We start from the raw sequence: 21,401 nt of genomic DNA, 5'->3' as shown, positions 1-21,401 counted from the left end.
CTGGCCTGAACCTTGAAACGCATGACTCTACTGTTCAATTCCTTCAATTGGCAAAACAAGCAGTTGCATTGGACCCAGAAAGATATCTGCCTATCAGTCAGTCTTTCTCAATAAGCTTTCCGATTGTTTCATTCTGTTCCGCACAATCAACACCTCTCATGCACTTGTCCACTTTCCCCCTACTAAAACTCTAAACAGTGATTACTACAATGCATGTGAAGTGCTCTAGTATTCTGGATGGGTGCAAGTTGGTTCTGTGCAGAATTGATTAGGCAGAGTTTTACATTGTATGTGCTGGCTGAGCAGCGAGGCTCAGGGCAGATAAAGCAGTGGAAAATCCATGTTTGGAGAGGAGGAGGGGGCAGCAGGGGCTGGCATTGAGCTTCTGCACTGGAGCATCGCGCTGACCAGGGCAGCCAGAGGGACGGGCCGCAGCTCGCTGAAAGGATACTGCTGCGCTCACGCTTTCCCCCCTTTCATGCATGGAAACAAAACGCTGGCAGCAACAGTTTCTGCTGCTTTCTATGATCTGTTTGTCTTGCGGTCGCTGTCAAATCTATAAGAGTTCCCTTATCGATGGTGTAGTAGTAGTCATATACTTATTTGACCCATGCCTAGTTGCACTGTGCAGAGTGCTTAAACTATTGGACTAACGTGCACTTATTTGGAGTGAAATTTGTCTGTATTAATGACATATTTATCACAACTGATGTCACATTTCTGATGACCAGTAAAATGCTTGTAATTCTCTGTAATTCTTATCTAACAACTTAACAAACATTGCACACATTGAATACACTTACACTAACAGCTTTAGTTATAAATGTACTTTATTGTTTAGCGTAACACTGAAATGTTCAATGGCAAACTGCGCCAAGGGCCTGTATCAGTAAAATCAGGCAAAGGTAAAACCTTAGTAATACCAAGAAGTGCTTAGGGCTGAAGTGGTGGAAAGGCAGACCAGGTCCAGAACTAACTCTTTGGACAGTTGCACCTCTATTGTGGTCTGCATTATGGCCCCCTCCTGGCTTCCCCTGCACTAGTAAGCCCCCTTTTGTGGGCGTAAGCCTGTTTTACAGGGGAGGGTGTTAAAAGCTGCTTGCATTGGGAATTTTCAATCACCTCTGCTCCAGACTGCTGACACCAACACAACCAACCTACAACCCTCCACTTTCTCCCACTCCCCAATACTAGCCTTGGGCTGCCAGACCTACACTGTGGGGGAAACACTCATTGCAGCACACAGAACCCTGGAGAACAGAGGGGAACACGGCTCTGACGACACACTTGTGAGGGAGATACAAGTCATCTGCCTGTGAACACACATACCAGTAGCAGCAGCTGTGGGCAGCTTCTCCCTCTAAAGGCAGCTATGTGCTGTATGTAGATGCAGTAGATACGTATCGAGATAAATACAGCTGTTACTGTATGTTCATTATAGACATTAGTGAGCATAATCTCTGGAAACCGATTTTCCCTCCCATCCAGCTGATTACTGTATCATTCTGATTTGAATTAATATAAGTAAACAATTAATACTTTGTGAATTTGATCATTTCTAACAAAAATAAATGTTATAATAATTCTATGCACACCGCTGGAAAGACAAGGGAGATGCAGTATAATGAACACCATAGGAACACTGTTCAACACAGGTCTAATATTCAGTCTGGAAAAACCCTTCGCCTCAAAATATTTATCTCCATTAGTTGACAGTTTGCATTATCAGTTACACTTTAAGTTGCCTCTAATATACCTGTGATTGTTACAATAATATTTTACATTAGCAATTTGCTTTGTAATTGTACAGTAATGGAGTTATGATTTGAAAAAAAACAACTTCAAACCATATTGACTAATTACTATGCAACAGTATGTTAATACAATGTTGTTACTTGGTATAGAATGTCTAAAGTATTACCTATGGCCTCAATACCCCGTTTCAAGTCAATTAAATAATACGTAAGTCTTAGACAGTTTATTAGAAATACGTAGACAAAACATTCCCACTGCATTTAACAAACTGAAATTCTTCAACCAGTGAAACAGTTTTTAGAAACATAATAATGAATTTGCTTAGTCGAAGACTTGCATTTATATTCTGAAATGTAAGTGCAAAAGCAATTTGGTCATCTTCTGGTTAGTTACCATTGTTATATGGAAGAAATCATTTTTGATATTTGCTACTTTTGTGCGATACACAAAATCATGTGCAATGACCAATGCCATTCAGTTAGTACAGAAAAAAACAATACATTTTGAACATGTTTTACACTGACAAGCAAAAGCAATAACACGTTTGCAAAACGTGATTGCACCATTACAACTTGACCATAACACAAGTTAAACAGGCATATTCATTCAGTTTAAATGCTGCAATATTTAAAATCAATGAAGTTCTATCAGAAGTATTTGCAGTTGGGAAAATGCTTCCTTCAAGGCAAAAAAATAAATTAATTAACAAAAATAACATTGAAATGAAATTTACAGTATGAACAATAAACAGGAAATCTTTTATTAAAAACAAATAAAACAGGCTGTTTTGAAGCTTAACTTTATCTTCATTAGAAATCACAATGTTTATATTTAGTACATGACCTCACTGACATTGTTAAACACGAGGAACGGTGTAAGACATAAGCACATCCCATCAGCCATTGTTAATAATGAACAATAACTATATCCAAAAACAACTGAATTGTCCATGCCAAATAGGACAGCAAAGCACAGCACAGCCGATTGCTGGAGATAGCTCTATGTGTCAGTCCGACTAACGCGCCTCAGTTATGCTGCTCTGAAGTGTTTGGATAACTGCTCTTAAAGAAGTTATGTTCCCTCTCCCATACGGCTACCAACTCATCTCTAGTCTTTCTCTTCAATGACCCGTTGTGACTCCTTGTTTTCATCCTTCACAAGACGTCCTTCAGTATGCTCCATTACTCAAGATCTGGCATTTCTGGGGGAAAAAAAAAAAAAAAAAAAAAAAAGTTAATCTACTATTTTGAGACACTGTTCTCATTTGATGGAATGAATGAGATCAAATTCAAACAAACCAATAAGGATATAATCCATCTTAAAATATAACAGCAAAGTGATAGCTACATTGAATGGCCACTGGCTTAAACACTAAAACTGGAAGAACAAGCCTACTTTCATCATCGCTGTCTGCAGACCCATGCTGTGAATTACAAGGAGCAAACAAAAATGTGACAGGTTAGTGTGAAACTTAACTCACTTAATGCTCATTTATCCAACCATAAAAGCTAATTTGATCTCGTTCCTGCACAGACTGTATAAAGTCAACTGGTAAATGACTGATCTCCACTCAATGAAAAGAAACCATGGCACACTGGTATTCTTGCAAACTACACATCTATTACAGGATCATGTAAACCAGTGTTTCTGTCAGTAGCCCTTTATCTGGTTTTATAATAAATTATATATTAAATAATATGCTCTCTGCTGTAAAATGTATTTGGAAATAAAATAATACCTCCTCCGGTGGGCCATCCATATCAGGTAGATCATCATCTCCTTCCATGTTGTTCATCATCTGCAAACAAGACAATAATCACTGTATCTAACCTCCAACCCCACAGCAATAAACACCAACTGTTAGTGTAACTTTTTGACATGAAAACTTGCCTCTGAGAACCGGTCAAAACTGGACAATTCCTCATCAGAATCGTCTTCCCAGTCTTTCCAATTATTGAAGTCGACGCTGAGCCAGTTAAACTGTGAAAAATAAACATCCCCACTGGAATTAAAACAGCTCTTTTTTCCCAGCATTCAAGATGCCAGTACCTTGACATAAATCAGTGAGATACTGCATGAATTTTGAATACTATACAGAAACAATTGTGACCTTTGCCTTGTCTTTTGTTAGCCGTGGCCATGACTTCCCAGCCTCTGCTTTTCGTAAACAACACAACACAGACCTATCTGTGCGTTTGTGCTTGGAACCCTGTGTCGAGGGGAGAGGTGAAAAACACAGCTTTGAAGGGTTTACATGCTTACATGTCAAGTCATTCTGCACCTAATCTCGTTCCCAGACACTTCTGCCAAATATGCTTGGAAGCCTGAGACCGAGGTTATTCTGTACTAGTGATCTTCTTTGTAATCCTCATCAGATAATGTGTCTGTCTCTGTGTATCCAAACAGAGATGGAGATTCTGCAACTGAGAACTATACTTATTACTTACACTGGGGTCAATTGTCTCAAAAAGGTCCAATTCATTCTGGTGTTTGATGTTATCTGTCCCGCCAACACAACTGAACAGGAACAAAATAGACAGAAAGAACATTTGCTCATTCCAACGCTTTTATGAAATAGCCTATGAACAAGCACGCACACTCAGAGGGGTGTTAGTGTACTGAGGTATATGAAGTGTAAGACAAAGCAGTTTACCAAAAATCTAGTTTTGACTTCTCAAAGATCACTTTGACATCTTTGCTGTCCTCCACACAGAATTCAATGAAGACAGCATCCCGTCTGTCATACCACTTCGCAGTTGCAGGCTGCCTAAAGCACAATTGACATGCACATTTTAGGGGGGATTACATAAAGCTGTGATCGATGTATCCTGCATCTTGTTCAATGCACTATTTCAGAGATTCTCATTAACACCATGCTATGCAGGTGCTGGAGGCTGAATAAGCCAATGTTGATGTGCACACTGGCCCCACCCATACAACCTTGTTTATTTCAAGGTCAAACTACTTGAACTACTAGCTAGCTGCAGTAGAGGGATAATAATGTCTAGCCTACAAGGGACTAGCAAGACTGCTGAGACAGGGTGTGTTACTCTGTGATGTGCTACTTGACTGGGATAGCTATAAAAATGGGCAACAGTATGTGATGACAGATGTCTCATCGTGCATTGTATTTAGCTTGCTACATATTTCAGCTATGGTTTTAACAGTGTTGTTGAGAAGATCAACTTCTATGACTAGGTTGTTAGCTAGCTAACTGACGAGTGCTCCATTCACCCCCTCAAACGTGACAACGTACCTTTTTTGCGTGGAGCCTGGCCTGCATCAAATAAATAACTAACACGCTTACTTTAGTTTTCTCTAGACACTAATATAACTTTAATAAGTAGACAATGTTGCACTGTTGCCTATTTTCTTGCAAACAGAGTGGGGTGTGTGCAACTATGATGAACGCAAAACAGTGTATAGCTGGCACTCAATGATGGTAACATTACCCAGCTAGTCGGCATTATAGACGAATGCATGCTACGCTTACGCTCTCCTCAATCCATTGATCCCAGACTTACATCTCTCTCTTGCTATCTAGTTTGTCTTCCCTCTCCAGACTGCAGTATCGCCACGGTGTGTCCACTGGTCTTGCTTATCCTTATCTCCAATATTATGACTGGGCAAAATGTGGCTATCTTAGCTACCTAGCTAGCTAATGAATCCGTGTCAGTCACAGTACACCGACCGCTACCTCGCGTGCTTTCCTTGGCTCGTTCTCGCGCAGTGACGCACATATGACTTTCGCTCACTAGCCTCGCGCGCTTGCCTTGAAATGTTCACAGGGTGCAGTTTCTAGAGGACCCAGGGCTTTATTACCATGGTTTTTACTTATACTCGTGCTGGAGTCTTGATCGAGTCAACCTACGATCTCGTCGTACTGTAGCAACCTGATTGAAATTGCTTAGCTTTTCCCAAATTTGGGCACTGTATACCCAAATGTAGTCTCTGTATACAGATAGGTTTTTTTAGTGTAAACAAAGTCTTGCAAAAGTAACTTGTAAGGAACAACAAGTTGTGAGGAAAACTAATTTATTACCAACAAAGGGTAACATAAATATACACAGTAAACGGAAACAAAATATTGCATTGAATTAATCCATAACTTTATTTCTGTCCCTGGAATTAATTAAACGTCCCCAAGGTAAAACGCACATTCCACGCCTGATCCTCATGGTTCTTTGATGGTGCTACATGGTCAGCTCCTGTAAAGAGAAAATGTATAATTATAGAAACAACATTGAAGCAATAAAAGACACTACATGCATCTCAAGGCTATACTTATTGTCAAGTGCAAAATGGCTACACATAAGTAAAGTAAGTACATGAGTAAAGAAAAACGGACTTGGTTATTGAGATATCATTAAAAACAATTAACTATTCTTACCATGATGGCATTTACAATGTCATTGTTGTTGTTCTTGAGTGCGCGAATAGCCTTTGCTCGAGACACATTGGCTTGTGACATTACTAGTTCAATGTCCTTGACCTCCACACCAGTCTCATCAACCTACAAAAGCAGGGAACACATTAGTAGTCAATTTGGGTCAATTAATATAAACAAATCTTTTGCATCATTACATACTGTTTATAAATGTGCGTAATGAAGACATGAAGATTCCAGACTTTGGAAACAATACTACCATTTCTTGATAAACAAGGAGTAAATTCAAGAAGATGCAGGTTGAAAACAGCTAAGATGTTAGATACAATCAGATAAGTGACCCTCACCTCTTCCTCTTCGCTTTCTTCTTGTACTGTTGGCGTCTGTGTGTTCTCCTGGATATTTGAGACAGCTTCACCTTGAACCTTGAACTTTTCTGCTGCAGCCAACTGAGCTTGTTGTGAAAGGTCCTCAATCTGGAACAAAATAAAATTGATTCAAAGACAACAATTACTGAAATGTATGAATAATAAAAGTACTTCATACCAAGAAGAACCGAACATCTGTTGGGAAGGGAATCCAAGATCTTTATGAAAGTTTAAGTACAATTTCACAGATTGTCACCACGACTCAACAAGTTACTAGTGATCTTTGTTGTCTAAATATTTTTTAGAAGAAATAAGTGAGAAAATAGCCTTTCATTAGACCAGGAAGTAAAAGTCTGAATGATTAACTTCCTACAACATCCAAAATGCTTTGCGCCTCCCAGCCAGCAACAGAGGTGTGTCAGTGGCACATTAGTAAACACGTGACAGATGTATGTGCTAGCACAGTGCAAACCAGGCAATAGGTAATTTGGGAATGGTAAGCTCACTCCTCCCTAAAGCTCCTTGTTGTTTTCAAAACCATGTGATTACCCCCAAAAACATCACTCAGGGTAAAATCCTCAAACTAGTGATACCTAGCTCTTGATGTACAGAACACATTTGGAAACTGTTTTCACATGCCCACACATTCGTAAGGTGATCTGGCCAAAAATCGGTGAAGTGTCCCTTTAAAGGGATTTAAAGCAGAGATGTTCCAGGATACTTGTTGTTACTACCTGAAATTATGTACATTCCTACCTTAGCTTCACCAAATACAATATATGTGTCTGATGCTGGGCTCTTGTAGACGTCTGGCTTGGGGATGACAAAAAGAATGTTCTTGGATTTCCTGATGGTGACCCTCGTCACTCCTGTCACCTGGCGGAGACCCAGCTTGGACATGGCCTGATGACAATGATTACAGAATTAAAGTCAACTGATTTAAACTATCATAGGAGAAGTAATTGACTGATTTTATAGAATTGAATTGATTGATTGATTTTATAGAAAAACAAACAAAAACAAATTAAAGTAACTAACCTTTCTTGCTTTCTTTTCACTTCTGCTTTGTTTTGCTTTGCTGACTGGCTCCTCATCAATCTCAGCAGCTGCTGCAAGCTGAAAAAAAACAAGGACACGCTTAATCATGTTTCCTGAAAAGTTGTCATTTTTGACCAGGACACATCTATCATGTGACAATACAGGACAACAATAAACTGGTTAGCAGTGTCCCCTGGTGGCCATACCTGTGCCTGCTGTGTTTGTGACAGGGCTGAATCCTGCTCCTCCAACTCCGGTACCGACTCATCACTGTCTGAATCTGTGCCAGACCCTATAAGCCATCCAAGACATAACATGTTTTCTAACGTCAGAATATTCCACTCAATTATTCATAGCAGAAAATAAAACAGGTTTTACCAGAAGATAAATCACAGGTAATTTTTGTGGTGATACAGTAAAAAGGACCAAGCCCTTCATTTCCTAAAACAAAAAGAGGTAAAAAAGAGGTAGTGTGCAGCCAATTGTTAAGAACAAATTCAAATAAATATTAATTCAACTGGCAGCATACCAAGTGTTTATATATATCATTGACACAAATCAATTTCAAAAATATTATCTTAAAAAGTAAAACAGTAGATAAGTATGTGAATAAAGCACAGGTGAAGACATTTTTTTTAACACCCTACATTCTGACCATCATCAGAGACAAGACAAGTGTCTGGACCAGGGAAATTGTTTTTAAGAGTGGTGATAAATGTTAGACAAAATCATTCACACAAGCATTAAAAACATCCTAATTCTACCCCATTCCACTGCATGTTTGAACACCTAAGATAAAAAAAAATCACAAGCTGCTCATATACAAAATATTTGTTGCCCTACAGATAAAACCTCTTAAAAAAAAGACCATACCAAACAGTCAGACTTGAATATACTGAATATAATTTAGTATTGTACTGTAAAAACAAGTGCCATGTTAGTGATTTAATTTTTCCCAAGTGTTTGTTTTCTCCCTATGTATCTAATGAGAGACTTGGCCCTCTAAATACGAGGTTGCTAATGCTACTTCAACTGCCATGCAAAACACACAAATGTGGAAAGGCAGGAATACCCTTGTTGTTGTTGACCACTGGTTCCACCATGGTGGAATCTTTTTCTTGTGGGGGTTCAGTGATGAAGATTGGGGTTACAGAGGGTGCAGCGGTAGGTGATGAGGGAGGTTTGGGTGGGTGGAACATGAGTGTGCCAACAGGCTCCTCTGGTTGGATCAGAGGAGGGAGGTCATCAACCTCCTCAAGGGATAGCATGGGAGCAGCTGCTAGAGGAGCCGGTTTGGAAGGGAAAATAACCTCCACACCGGCAGAGGTGGAGAGAGAGGTTGTTTCTGCATCGAATGGGGATGGAGAAGACTTAGGAAACTCAAGTACAGTGGTGGGCAGTTTTTCAGTGGTGAAAGCAGTAGCAGAATCTGGGGAGGCGGCAGTAGCGGAAACCATAACCTCTTCCTTCTCAGTGGACCCTTTGACAGGCATGTCTACAGATGCCTCTTTAGCTCGGTCATCAACTGCAGGCCCAGAGGGCAGCTCAGGCTTTACAATGGAGGCATGGGCAGATGCAGAACCTCCAGTAGCTCTCTTTGGGGGGCAAGGAGCTAAAGCAGCAGAAAATGACATGGGTGCAGGAGCAGCAGGCTGACAGGTTACTTTAAAAGCAAAGGGGGAGGCTTTAGCTGATGGAGCCTTGGGAGCATCCTCAATCAATGAGATCTGAACCTGATAGGTTGTAGCTTCAGTGGTCAAATCTTCAGGATGGACAGCCTCAGCCTTAGTGGCTGTAGCTTGGGCAGGGCTTACTACTGCTGGGGCTGGGGAAAATAGTACAGCTTTGATTGATGCATCTTCAGTTGGGAGCACGGCTGTGGCGTCCACTTTGGGCTGAGCATATGAGGCAGAGGGTAGTGAGAACAGAATAGGTACGGCAGGAGGTTTATGAACGTGTGGAGCTACACCAATGGTGTCTGGGGCTCTCTCAGACAGAATGGAAGGTAGTGGCCTGGCTAGACCTGGTGCATTGTTGTTAGATTCAGCTAGGAGTGGAGTTTCAGCCATACCAAGAGTCAAGGTGGGTTTAGTAGGTATGTTAGTGGCAACCAGTAACCCATTGCATTTAGCATTCCCTTTCTCTCCAGCTTTGATTACCTTGGGTGGTGGGCCGGCCCGGTCCCAGCGAGCAGGAGGATAGCCAACAGAGGGAGAGGCTAGGGTTGAGCAGGGAGGAGAGGCATGAGGGGAAGAGGAGAGAGACTTGGAAGATGAGGAGGAGGTGGAGGGGGTGGAGGAGGTGGATGGAGAGGGTCGCTTGGTGACCACAGGCACTGCTTTGGGTGAAGAGGACAGAGGTATATACAGTCGCCTGGTCCCACTTTTATTGTCATTAGTTTTAGGAAGAATAAAGGAACTAGCAGGAGCAGGGCACAGGGGAGTGGAGGAGTGCACAGTGGAAGCAGAGGCTAAAGGAAAGACAGGATTTCAGTTGGATTTGGTCAACAGTCACCGACAGCATATACATAACTTTACCATATTACCAAGGACTACAGACATACGATATAGGACGTATTGGAGCATTGCAACCAACAGAAGATCTGAGTGGTCTACCTGGTGACTCAACTGCACCAATTGCAGTATTGAGTAGGATTCATAGCATTATAAACCTGAGCTTTTACAACACAGATGTGCTAATCATCATCACTCATTCAATTTCCAGTCCATGACAAGTATTCTCAATGCAAGCAAAGGACACCACTCCAGACACCACACACAAAACGCCAATTTGACAGGCAAATAACACAAATGCACATATTGTTATGCACTGCAATGCAAACCATGATACACTAGCAAAGATAATCAGGTTCTGAAGGTTTGAAGCACAGCTCAAGGACCTGGTATAGTCATAACTTGGCACAAACCAAATCAGCTTCCAGGAAGTGTTAGTGTAGAATAAATACAGTTCTACACAGTGACTCATTACTGTACTGCAACAACCATTAAGAGATGGATGTCATTCAAGAGGCTCAGAGGCTGAGTGACATGTTGTGATTTAAGCCATTGCTTCAACTAACCATACAAATCATAACAGTTACAGCGGTTTCTTATACCAAGCCTTAAGTAAAATTGCATGTTTGGGATCAAAACTTTCTCAAACCCACCGCTGACCTTGGTCAAATGAGAACATTTACACCCAGGGAGTACAATCATTTTCAATATGAGTGGCAGTAAAGATCCATCAAAACTACAGCATATATTTTAACACAGTTCTTATCTTTAACATAAAATTCCCCATCTACAGTACAAAATACAAAGATGACGCAAACCCAGTCACAGACTCATGAAACATTAACAAAGACAATTATTTGATCTACTGACATTTCCACAGGAAGATGAAGGTCACCAAGCTACTATCACAGAATAAACAGTTATGACTGACACATTTAGCATTTAAATATGAAAATCCTGTCTAACCAACCTAAAAAAAAGTTCCATAAAATGTCAGGGGCAGTTTCATGAGGTTCTAGTAAAATAACCCACCTGAAGAAATCCCGGTAGCAAATGACTTGCAAACACCATTAACGGCCACCTCAGTCTGGACCACCTCAGGCTGCTCACTCTGAGTGGCCACTTCATTTTGTTGCACTGCAATGTTCACGTCAGAGGCTTCAACTCCTTCAAGGCCCATAATAAATCCAGGTGGCTGTGGCTAGTCCCATGTCCTAATTCCTCAAACTTTACATCAATATGCTCTGTTTGGGGTGCTTCTACTTCTGCATCCATGGTGTCAGTCGGAGGCACTTCAACAGCTGGGGCTTCAGTCGCTGTCACATCTTCCAACCGTGCTCGCTTGGTCTTCTGTAGTGGCTTCAGTTCCTAGCTTTTGTATGGCTTGTTCTTCAATAACAACCCCTGGAACTTCAGTAGCTAAATCGCCTGCAGCGGTCTCTTGATTTGGGGATTCTTGTGTGGCTGGTTCCTCACATGCAGTCGCTTGCTTCAAGATGGTGGCCCCAGCTTCTTGACCAGCTTCACGGGGTGCTTGAATTGCTTCTTCTTTGGTGATTTGTTGATGTGAGGAGGGTTCAGTCACAGCCTGTCAAGGACAGCCTGTTCTCCATGCACAGTGCTTGCAATCTCTGTCTGCCTCATTCAGCTTGCCCTCTGCAATCTCAATAGATGGATTTCTGAAACACCATCAGACCCATGTCCAACTTTGACTCCCTCTGCAGCCATAGTGGGGCTCTGAGCAGCCATTTCCTTGGTTAGATCAGGTAGTGGTATTGGTGTGGAGGAAGAACGTCCACCCCCCCCCCAACACTAGTACTGTAGGAGAGTAATCCATTTAAACTTAGAGGTATGCAAACATTTGTTAAAAAAGCCTACTGCACAGAACAACATCTAGCCCCATTTGGCATCATGTTTAAAACAATAAACAATAATAATATTTATACATATTATGAAAAACAAACAATAATGGAAAACAGTAAGACTCCTGTTGGAAAAAATGAATAAAAGCCTATGACATGGCATGCATTACTGAAAATCAGACATTGGTTGATTTTTTTGCCTTGAGTTTAATCTGAGACAGAAAACAGGAGTCTTTGTTGTTAGCACTATTAGTGTTTGTAACAGAGATTGTGAACATTCCCTGTTGCCCAAATCACTGTTTCATCATGCAGTGCCTACAGTCAGTTGTTCACATTAAAACCCTTTGACCCCCTGTCAGTCAGTACACCTTATTCAAGAAAGAAAGGAGAACATAATATCATTCAACAGATGTTAGAACTCATCATACAGGCTAAACGAAAGGAAAGTGTGGCTTATATGAAAACATGCTCTACCTCATTAGGCTAGGTTAGCAAGAAAATATTATATGGTAAGATTGGTGAAAGACATAAGCAGTTGAGGAACCTTTGGGACAAAATGAATGAGACTTGACTTGACTTGAAATGCCCTTTAAATTCTCAGCAACAATTCTTTACATTGAACAACTCATCTCAAAATAAACATACCCTAAAATCATTTATATTAATGTGGAAGTTCATCAATAGCAATGAAAATGTCCCTCAAACATAAAATAATCCAGTTTCAGATTCAACGCCCAGAATCTGAGAACCGTCATTCATTAAAATGACCCTATGCTTCCTCAATGCCTCTTAGAATACATTAACTGAGTTTTTCAAATTGCAGATTATGTTCCATGCAAGACAACAGAATAAGTAGCATGGCATATTAGTTTGTGTCATCCAATGCACCCCAGTCCAAAAACAAACCTCTGTCAGTGCAGTATGATACCTTGAGGTTTGAATGACTGCAAGGAGTCCTGGAAACCCAGACGAAATCTGAGTGTGTATATAGTTATACCAGGTGACCATACATAGGTTATGTTTGTGCATCATTAGAGAAAATAATTACAATGTTTTGGGGGGGGAAAGGTCTGAAAGTGCTCATAGAGTTCCAAGACACCATACTGTATATTTTGAAGAAGTGTTACATGCCATGCTGAGAGATAAATAACTGTACAAACCAGTCTCTGCCTGTGGCTGTTGCAGCTCCGGCTCCATTGATGGAACTGTCTCTGTGGCTTCACCTGGCATGTCTGTGAACAAAGAAATAAATGTTCAATCAGGTTAAAACTGTACTTCTTAGCTATAATAGGGTAGGCCAGACATGTCTCTCCTTAAAAAATAACAGGTCAACTCTCGAACAAATGAGAAGCAGATTCATGTAGGTGTTGGAACTTGACATGTTCCATACTTTTGACAGACTGAAGGACCCCAATAATGGGAAGCAGATAACAAAAAAGCACACAAAAAACTGTAGACACAAACATAACTAAAACAATATCTGGATTTTGCAAAAATCAAATCAAGCAAAGCCAAAAAAATTACCCTCAGTGTTCAGCTGCAAAGTATATGACATCATATTGACCCTGATTCAGCTTACGAGCAAGCTGTGACATTCATTCAATAACATTCATTCATCAACCTGCGACGGCACTGCAGGCAGTGAAACACCAGGAACCTTAAGCATGCATTTATCAGTCTACTAAAGTTTGCCAGCTAGTTAACTGAGCTGTAGGCTAGAACTGTCCAATTGTGGTACAAAGGCTGAATTACGACAATGTCCACTGCAAGGTATGAACTTTGCTGGTTTGTGTTATTCTGGTACACCAGCTAGCAAGATCAAGTTAGATAATAGCTACATATAAACCCAAAAATATTCTTTAGCTGAACAGTTGAACGTGGTATTATGCATTTTCAATATTATGCAATAGCTTTACTTCTCAACATGTATCATTTGGACAGCTACTAGCTGGTATGTACAGTAGCTGACATTACATTGTAGATACAGGCTCGGCTATCTTGAGGAGACTGATACAGCTACATTATCTAGCCCCAGTAAGGTGGAATTACATTAAAATATGAATTCCTTTCCTATCTCTAACTAAAGATGACCACTAAATGATAAGTAAGTCTTACAATATTTACCAATTTGGTGTTAGATGGCGACAGATAGTCACGAGAAATACTTACTGTGACAAGAATTCAGATCCAAGATGGCTGTAAAGAACTACAAGTGCCAGAATGACTGGAAGAAAACGAGTCAAACCAAATCAAACTTTATTTGAAGTTCATCATAGCACATCACAAAGTACATCACAACACTGTTAACAGGAAAACAAGTTGCGTTGAAATATAGTAAGACAAAAATGAAAAGGCAGAAGAAATATGGTATTAAACCCAAACGCGATGTTAATCATATCGAAGGCCATATAGAAATAGCAGATGACGTTAGGGCCTATGTGTTTTATTCACCCTGATGCCACACACTACCCCCGGGTTGGCCTACCTACCCCTTGAATTTACTATCCAGTTGGTATAGGAGGGTAGGGTAATGGAAATTCATTATGTTAGGCCTACCCCAGAGGCCATGGCTGCTGTGGAGCCACCTAAACCTTTTCCTTCAAGAAGTCCATATCATTGTTACAATACTGAATACTTTCCCTTTAGGTTTCAATCATATTGATTACACTCTCGGGTCAGTGAAGGGATGAAAGAAGATCTTTTGGCCTAGTTCATGTGGTGGTTCAATCCATTTGATTGGACCAATTCCACCACTGATGGTAGGTACATAATCCTAGTAGGCCTACCTGTCAAACTGTCATTGATTGTAAATGTATTATCAATACAATGCACACTACTTCCTCTAATTTGCTGACATTTTAATCAACAAACATTGGATTGGAGAGAAATACATTTTCATTGACTTTAAAAATGGTCTTACTGTATGATGAAGCGCCATCCAATGAATTTCGAGGCATTTGCTTGTACTCGAGATGTTTCTGTACACTTCAGAATACATTCTGCTTTGCAAAGGGGATAGAGATGCATTAAAATCCTACCCTGTAGTCTGTCCTGACTGGATATCAATTATGTCTCGATTACAAAAGACTTCTCATCAACAGATCCACTGCAACACCGGATTTTAGTGCCTCATCCAATGGAAGGTAATCGTGGTTATCTAGTAGTTTTCATAAACCTAATCTGACACAAATTTCGGCAAAAGGTGAGACTTCACGCCTCCGCAATGTAAATGTCATTATACGTCAGTAAAATGATCCTATGATGTTGTGTAGCGAGATTGGTCTGGTTCCTCGTTGCGGATGGCAGACAAGGAGATACATCAGAATATAATAACATCCCTTTCACCAGAACTACAAAACTAGAAGGAATAGCATTTATGACTACAATATTGATTTTGTTGATATCAAAGTCATATCCATGCTATTCATATCACTGATTGTAACCACTTTAGTTTCAGCATACCATTAATACATTCAAAATCAATAACATTCAATCCCCAATCCTCATAGGGTCTTAAAACATCGCCATTCCTTATGTAGTGAACCTTGTTATTCCATGTGTAATTGAAGTTGGTTTGGTTAATCATTTTTATCAGCTGAGCGGTGACAGTTATTATTAAAGATGGATAGATTATCCTTGACAAACGTAACATTTTTGTCATTGCTGACATTTTAATCAGCAAACATTGGATTGGAAAAAACATCCAAATCATTTTCATTGACTTAAAAACAGATAATTGTACACAGAGATATGCATGAATTCTATTTATATGCTTGTACATAGTTGTTACATGTTTTAATGTGCATAAGGATCCTTGCCATCTAACTTGACCAATCATGGAGTTATGACGAACTTCCTGCTTACATGTGTCCCTCGTCAGTAAATAAACTGTGGGACATGATGGAATTGGGAGCAATAAACTACTTAAGGTAAAAGTACAGGCAAGTTTAACGAAGTATTTTGTCATGTATGCAGGACGTGTTACAAGAAATAAACAGTTAACGTGGCCCATGGCCAAATAAGAGCGTAAGAGGTGTTGATTCTTTTTGCCTGTACTAGTTGAAGACGTAAACTCTGTCGCGAGCTGGACCCTAACTCTAAAGTGGAGCAGGAATTCGATGGTTTTGCAAAGGGGATAGAGATGCATGAAAATCCTACTCTGTAGTCTGTCCAGACTGGATATCAGTTATGTCTCGATTACAAAAGACTTCTCATCAACAGATCCACTGCAGCACCGGATTTTAGGGCCTCATCCAATGGAAGGTAATCGTGGTTGTCTAGTAGTTCTCAACTAAATAAAGCTAATCTGACACAAGCTTCGGCAAAAGGTGAGTCTTTGCACTCCACGCCGCCGCAATGTAGATGTCATTATACGTCAGTAAAATTATCCTATGATGTTGTGTAGCTAGATTGGTCTGGCTCCTCGCTGCGGAACTAATGTAGCAAACAAACTAATATAGCAGTCTAATCTGACGTGTGTCATGTTTAGTGTCCACAGTACTTCTGTTTCAATTTCTCTCTCTCTCTCTTTCTCTCTGTTCAACAGGAATATATTTTCTCGATTAAAGGGAATTTATGGGATCACAAGGTAACACCTCTATCTACGAAGTAATATTTTTTTTACATATGTTGTATTCGACTGTCTTGCAATTATAATTTGTTCACCGAAACGTGTTTGATAAGACTGAAAAGGACCGAGGCGCAGTTTCCTTTGTTTACACAGTCTGCATTTCAGAACAGCTGATACGTCCCTTTCAGCTATGCCGCGATACTGCCTGTTGTAGGTTTGACGTGTCCTGCGACCACAGAGAAACACTTGGGCTCAAGCGGATTGAAAACACTCGCTCCTCGTGAAAACAAACATGTTACACAGTTGACACTTAAAACGATTTGCGACAAGCGATTAATCTTTTAAGGTTTGTATGGCCTCGGACATTGCATTGCCAAATCATTTTTGCGCGAATCATTTTGATTCTGCGAAGGCCGAATAGCAATACAGTAGCCTATTTTAGCAGAAACAGAAGAAGTCACGTAAATTATTAGAATGATTGAAATGTTTCTAAGAACATACACAATAAATCAAGCTTGTGGCTGATTACAAGTTAGCTTTAGTCGAGGTATTCTCGGTACGTTGTAATGATTGTCATTGTAGGCTACTTTGGCTTCCCTCACCCGCACTGATTACTATACAAAGGCATGAAGCATTGTACAGTATCCCATGTTCTGGCTGCCTTTTAAAACATTTAGCGAGCTAGGCCTACAGATTATGCTAAATTTTGAGGATGATAGCCATTGGAAACGCTTGTAAATACTGAATAAATCTTATTCTTAGAATGTAAATCCCAAAATGAATTGGGTCATTTGTGAACTTGTTTGAAAAACTGCTGAATTTGTTTCAAATGGTATTCAAAGTGGTGTTTCACTATGCGGCCTCAATGAGTTATAGTCAATTGAGATAAAAATAGATTAACTCATAATTGTATAGAATAAATCATAAACCTATTCTTGAGAGAAAATAAACTTACTGATCATGTAACCTCCCTGGTGTTATACATTTAGCTTGACATCCTCTCTTTTCAAGAGGTTTTGAACACTACTGTTGATTAAGAGGTGATGCTGACACTTGTGCCCCACTTGTGTGTTTTCTTGTACAGTTTCATCGGATGAGATGAGTGTGCGTGCGGGGCAGGGTAGTGACGAGGTGCTGGTGTCACAGGCTGTGTGGGACTACCTGGCTGCGGCTGGGCGGCCCTGGCTCATTGACTTCCAGGACAAGCAGGGGCTGAGTGCTGGCATTATCAGGCGAGGGGAACGGGGGGGCTGCTGCGCTGTGCGGTTGCGGCCTGTGGAGGGGTCCAGCAGGGCTGGAGCAGGCCTAATGGAGGGTCCTATCTCCAATGAGACCCGTAAAGCCTTCATAGACCTATGCCGTTGTGCCCGGAAAGAGATGAGTAAACAGGAGGGGGCTCCTAAGAGGAAGCGATCCCTGCTGCCATGTGTGGGAGTCCTGGAGACAGAAGGAGAGGGGAGCCTGCTTCCACCACCACCACCACCCCAGCCTCGACGCTCCCAGAGGCAACAGCAAAGGTACAAGAAACCTCCTGATGAGGAGGCCTGTGTTGTCCTGTCAATGCCCCATGAAGCAGCACAGAGGAAGGACATGGATGTTAACATGGCCTCCCACAGTGAAGCGGAGGACAATACCAGTTGCTCTATCTGCATGGGGGATATGGTGGAAAAGGCAACGTTGGAGAGATGTGGCCACTCTTTCTGTCGTTCATGCTTGGATCAGGCCTTCAAGGTGAAGAGAGCATGTCCTGTTTGTCGTCTGGTGTATGGGCAGCTGATCGGGAACCAGCCTGCTAATGGCAGTATGATGGTGGAGAGAGATCCAGATCTGGAGTTGCCAGGACATGAAGGTTATGGTTGTATCTGCATCATCTACAGCTTCCCTTCTGGTTTGCAGGCGGTGAGTATTATGTGTAAGATTCTGTAAAGACCATAAGTATATGTGTATAGGTGGAAAGAAGCGCTCATCTGAATAATGTATATTGTGAATAGAAGCACTCAATGAAAGCCTTGCTCTTTAAGTGAAAGTTGTAATGTTGTTTTGTTTTCTGACTGGGACATGTAGCCGGAGCATCCAAACCCAGGGGTGCGGTACCCAGGAACGGACCGTGTGGCCTACCTCCCAGACAGCCCTGAGGGGAACCGAGTGCTGGGCCTACTGCGCCGGGCCTTTGAACAGCGCCTTATCTTCACCATCGGTACCTCCATGACTACAGGCATGCATAACGTCATCACCTGGAATGACATCCACCACAAGACCTCTCTATGGGGGGGAACACGCTGGTATGTAACTCCTGCTTTACTTTATAATTTAGATTGGAATGGCTTTTATAAGGGTTGTAGTATGTTCCCTAAGAGCTGTGACAGAGAAATAGTCTTCAATAGATCAGAGAACCATATCCATGTGTTGAGAGGTATGATTTTTATTTCTGTCAAGAAAATAACTTTTGCTGTCCTTGACTAGATGGCACTATTGCTGTTTCTGTTGGCAATGACATGCTAATGGTTTTTTCATTTCTCTGACAGCTTTGGTTACCCAGACCCAACTTACCTGGTGCGAGTGACAGAGGAGCTCCGGGAGAAAGGTATCACAGCGGACTGACAAACAGTCTAGAATGTGGTATTCTGAGAACACTCAAGAAATGTCTGCCTGTCCTCCTGCTGGTGGCTGCTCGCTAGGCTGCTACTGTAGCTCTTCCCAGAGTCTACCTGCTCTAGACTGAGAAGGACAGCCAGAGATGGGGCCCTAAGCAGACACAGGAGTATGACCCAGTGGAGCTCACATATCACCTGATACCACTTGCTGTTCCTCTGTTGATTTGTTGTCTTTTGAGTTCTACTAAACCCAGTACTTTGTGTGGAAGAAAATGCAAATGAGTGCAGTGCATTCTCGTGTGATACAATCCTCTACCTTTCACTTCCATTGGCAATAGGACAGTTTATAATGCACTCATTTGAGCAGTATCATGATGTGTTTAAGTTAGAGGTGCTTAAATATTATTTTGAAATCTGAATCTATTTTTTTCTGTTATTAATGTTGATTTCCATGCTGGGGAACAGATGGCCTTTATACATATTGTTTATTACTCTTTATATGCTACAAGCACACTTTATTTTGTCTCTCCAGTATATATGTAAAATAAGTATCTTTTTCTTGTTTAATTATGGTACTGATGACCTGTTATGAAGACAGTACTGAGAAGTTCAAGAATAGCACTGCTTTAATAGAGCCCTCTAAAGAAATAATTCTCTAAAGGCATTGCAATCTAAAGCACTCACAGGCACTTTGGCAAGGGAGTCCGATGTTCAGTAATGGAGGCTGGTTGTTTCTGCTTCCTCTTCAGGGAAGAGGATGGAAGAGCGCTCCGAGCAAATGCAGGTGTTTGCAGCCCTTGGCAATTAGCTTGGTAGCTATAAGTTGATGTCAATTGCTCTTCATCTCCCTTTGATCTTCATAATCTTCCTTCCCTTTTTACTTATGTAGGAAAAATGTTTTTAAATGTCTTTGCTTGCACCATTGTAGCTGATGTTGCAGGAATGTCCTGAGGTGACTATAAGGCTCATTGTCATTCTCTTCCCTATGGTTTCTTCCCCAAGTTGTCTTGCAAATTTTGAGCAGTTTGAGTTCAGTTGATGTACGTACAGTCCACTCATTTCCAATTATCAGATTTATATGATGATGTCAAATGAAAAGGGCATGTAGACCACTTAAACCAAATCAAAGGCACAACAGCTCAGTAATTAACTATGCCTCTGTCCCTGTCAAACTAAGACTTTCCTGATAATGCTCTCATTTGAAATGAGGTATCTGCTGTAATTTGTTTGTCTAAATAGATCATCTTGAATAACAAAAAAATATTTGAAAATGTTAAGAAAGGTACCATTCAGGCTTTAGTCCCTTATAGGGGTATTGTTAGTGATCCATTGTGTTCCTTTTTTTGGACAACCTTCTCTCATTTTATTGTGCCTTTCTTCTATTCAAGTTTGAAGAAATTTGAGCAAGTTGATACTAAAGAATGATAATAAGCATTTCCTCAGTGGGAGGTGTCAAATTGTTATTTGATGGGCTAGCACCATTATGTTTATATGTTTTCTGGATTTCAGTTAAATATATTCTTCTATTTATAAGAATATGTAATACAAATGTGCATTTGCATAAACGTCTCAGTTAAAGTATGGTAAGAGGTCCAAAAACTGGGTCTCACAAAAAAAATCAAGCTTTTATTTCGCAAGGTAGTTTTTTAATGAAATGCATAGCCTCACAACTTGCTTGAACTGTTTTAACCTCTCATTAATTTAAGTGCAGTCAGATGATGTTCAGAATATACTGTATTAGGCTCATACATAAAATATTCTCTCCCCCGCCCTTTCTTTTACATCACAGCTGTTCTTGTATTTTTTGTTTAGGGACCAATTCAAATACCTTTGGGAACCAGGATAGTAGTTTACTCTACCGTGCAAATATTTCTATGCAGTACATACGTGAAATGGGGCCAGGAGAATACATTTGAAAGGATTGCACATTGCAAATTGATTGTTACTGAAAAGTTGGAAGTTTTGCTTTTCTAAGTGTTGATTTGTATTTTATGAGTCTGTTGATATTCAAAATAATGTGCTTTACATTTTAATACTTGAATAAAAAAAGGTTATGTTCCTGTTTGTGGTCATGTGTTTATTACTTCACAGAATGAAGTGTAACATTGCAAGCGAGTTCAAGTTCATGTATCCTTTTTTCCCCATTTGTCACCTTTCTCATAAAATTGTAATAGCCAGACTATTTCATTTGTTTTGTTATAACATCTCAAAGCCATCACGAGGATGACCTGTTTGACTACACAAATTTCATACCATAGAATCAATGTCATATTCCTCTGCCCGGTGTAGGTGAGTGAGCGACTCCTACAGTACG

The 21,401-nt window shown here is 40.6% G+C and overlaps 3 protein-coding genes across 6 annotated transcripts; 1 reads left to right on the top strand and 2 right to left on the bottom strand.

Annotated features, from left to right (window-relative positions):
- Nucleotides 1–1,963: 1,963 nt before the first annotated feature.
- Nucleotides 1,964–5,443, bottom strand: ptges3a (prostaglandin E synthase 3a (cytosolic)). The gene is made up of 8 exons (XM_083674385.1): nt 5,280–5,443; nt 4,409–4,522; nt 4,203–4,272; nt 3,866–3,964; nt 3,646–3,735; nt 3,494–3,553; nt 3,151–3,178; nt 1,964–2,956 (listed from the first exon to the last, which is right to left on the bottom strand). Coding segments are annotated over exons 1-8 (483 nt in total). The 5' UTR covers nt 5,282–5,443; the 3' UTR covers nt 1,964–2,936.
- A 330-nt stretch (nt 5,444–5,773) lies between these two features.
- Nucleotides 5,774–14,138, bottom strand: LOC310808395 (nascent polypeptide-associated complex subunit alpha-like). 4 transcript variants are annotated; one of them, XM_083675286.1, is made up of 8 exons: nt 14,093–14,138; nt 13,084–13,155; nt 7,755–7,840; nt 7,549–7,626; nt 7,267–7,413; nt 6,490–6,618; nt 6,146–6,268; nt 5,774–5,963 (listed from the first exon to the last, which is right to left on the bottom strand). In XM_083675286.1, the coding sequence occupies exons 2-8, from the start codon at nt 13,151–13,153 to the stop codon at nt 5,949–5,951; spliced, it is 648 nt and encodes a 215-aa protein (XP_083531412.1). In that variant the 5' UTR covers nt 13,154–13,155; nt 14,093–14,138; the 3' UTR covers nt 5,774–5,948. The 4 variants fall into 4 exon arrangements, with proteins under 4 accessions (XP_083531412.1, XP_083531413.1, XP_083531411.1 ...); XM_083675287.1 differs by lacking the exon at nt 14,093–14,138 and adding an exon at nt 14,048–14,065; XM_083675285.1 differs by lacking the exons at nt 13,084–13,155; nt 14,093–14,138 and adding an exon at nt 11,094–11,955.
- A 1,649-nt stretch (nt 14,139–15,787) lies between these two features.
- Nucleotides 15,788–21,149, top strand: dtx3 (deltex E3 ubiquitin ligase 3). The gene is made up of 6 exons (XM_083675450.1): nt 15,788–15,852; nt 16,145–16,251; nt 16,470–16,511; nt 17,578–18,392; nt 18,558–18,775; nt 19,019–21,149. The coding sequence occupies exons 3-6, from the start codon at nt 16,499–16,501 to the stop codon at nt 19,092–19,094; spliced, it is 1,122 nt and encodes a 373-aa protein (XP_083531576.1). The 5' UTR covers nt 15,788–15,852; nt 16,145–16,251; nt 16,470–16,498; the 3' UTR covers nt 19,095–21,149.
- The last annotated feature ends 252 nt before the right edge of the window (nt 21,150–21,401 follow it).

Source organism: Argentina silus (assembly GCF_951799395.1).
Source record: "Argentina silus genome assembly, chromosome: 8".
Taxonomy (NCBI): domain Eukaryota; kingdom Metazoa; phylum Chordata; class Actinopteri; order Argentiniformes; family Argentinidae; genus Argentina; species Argentina silus.
This window is presented reverse-complemented; position numbering and strand designations above follow the sequence as displayed.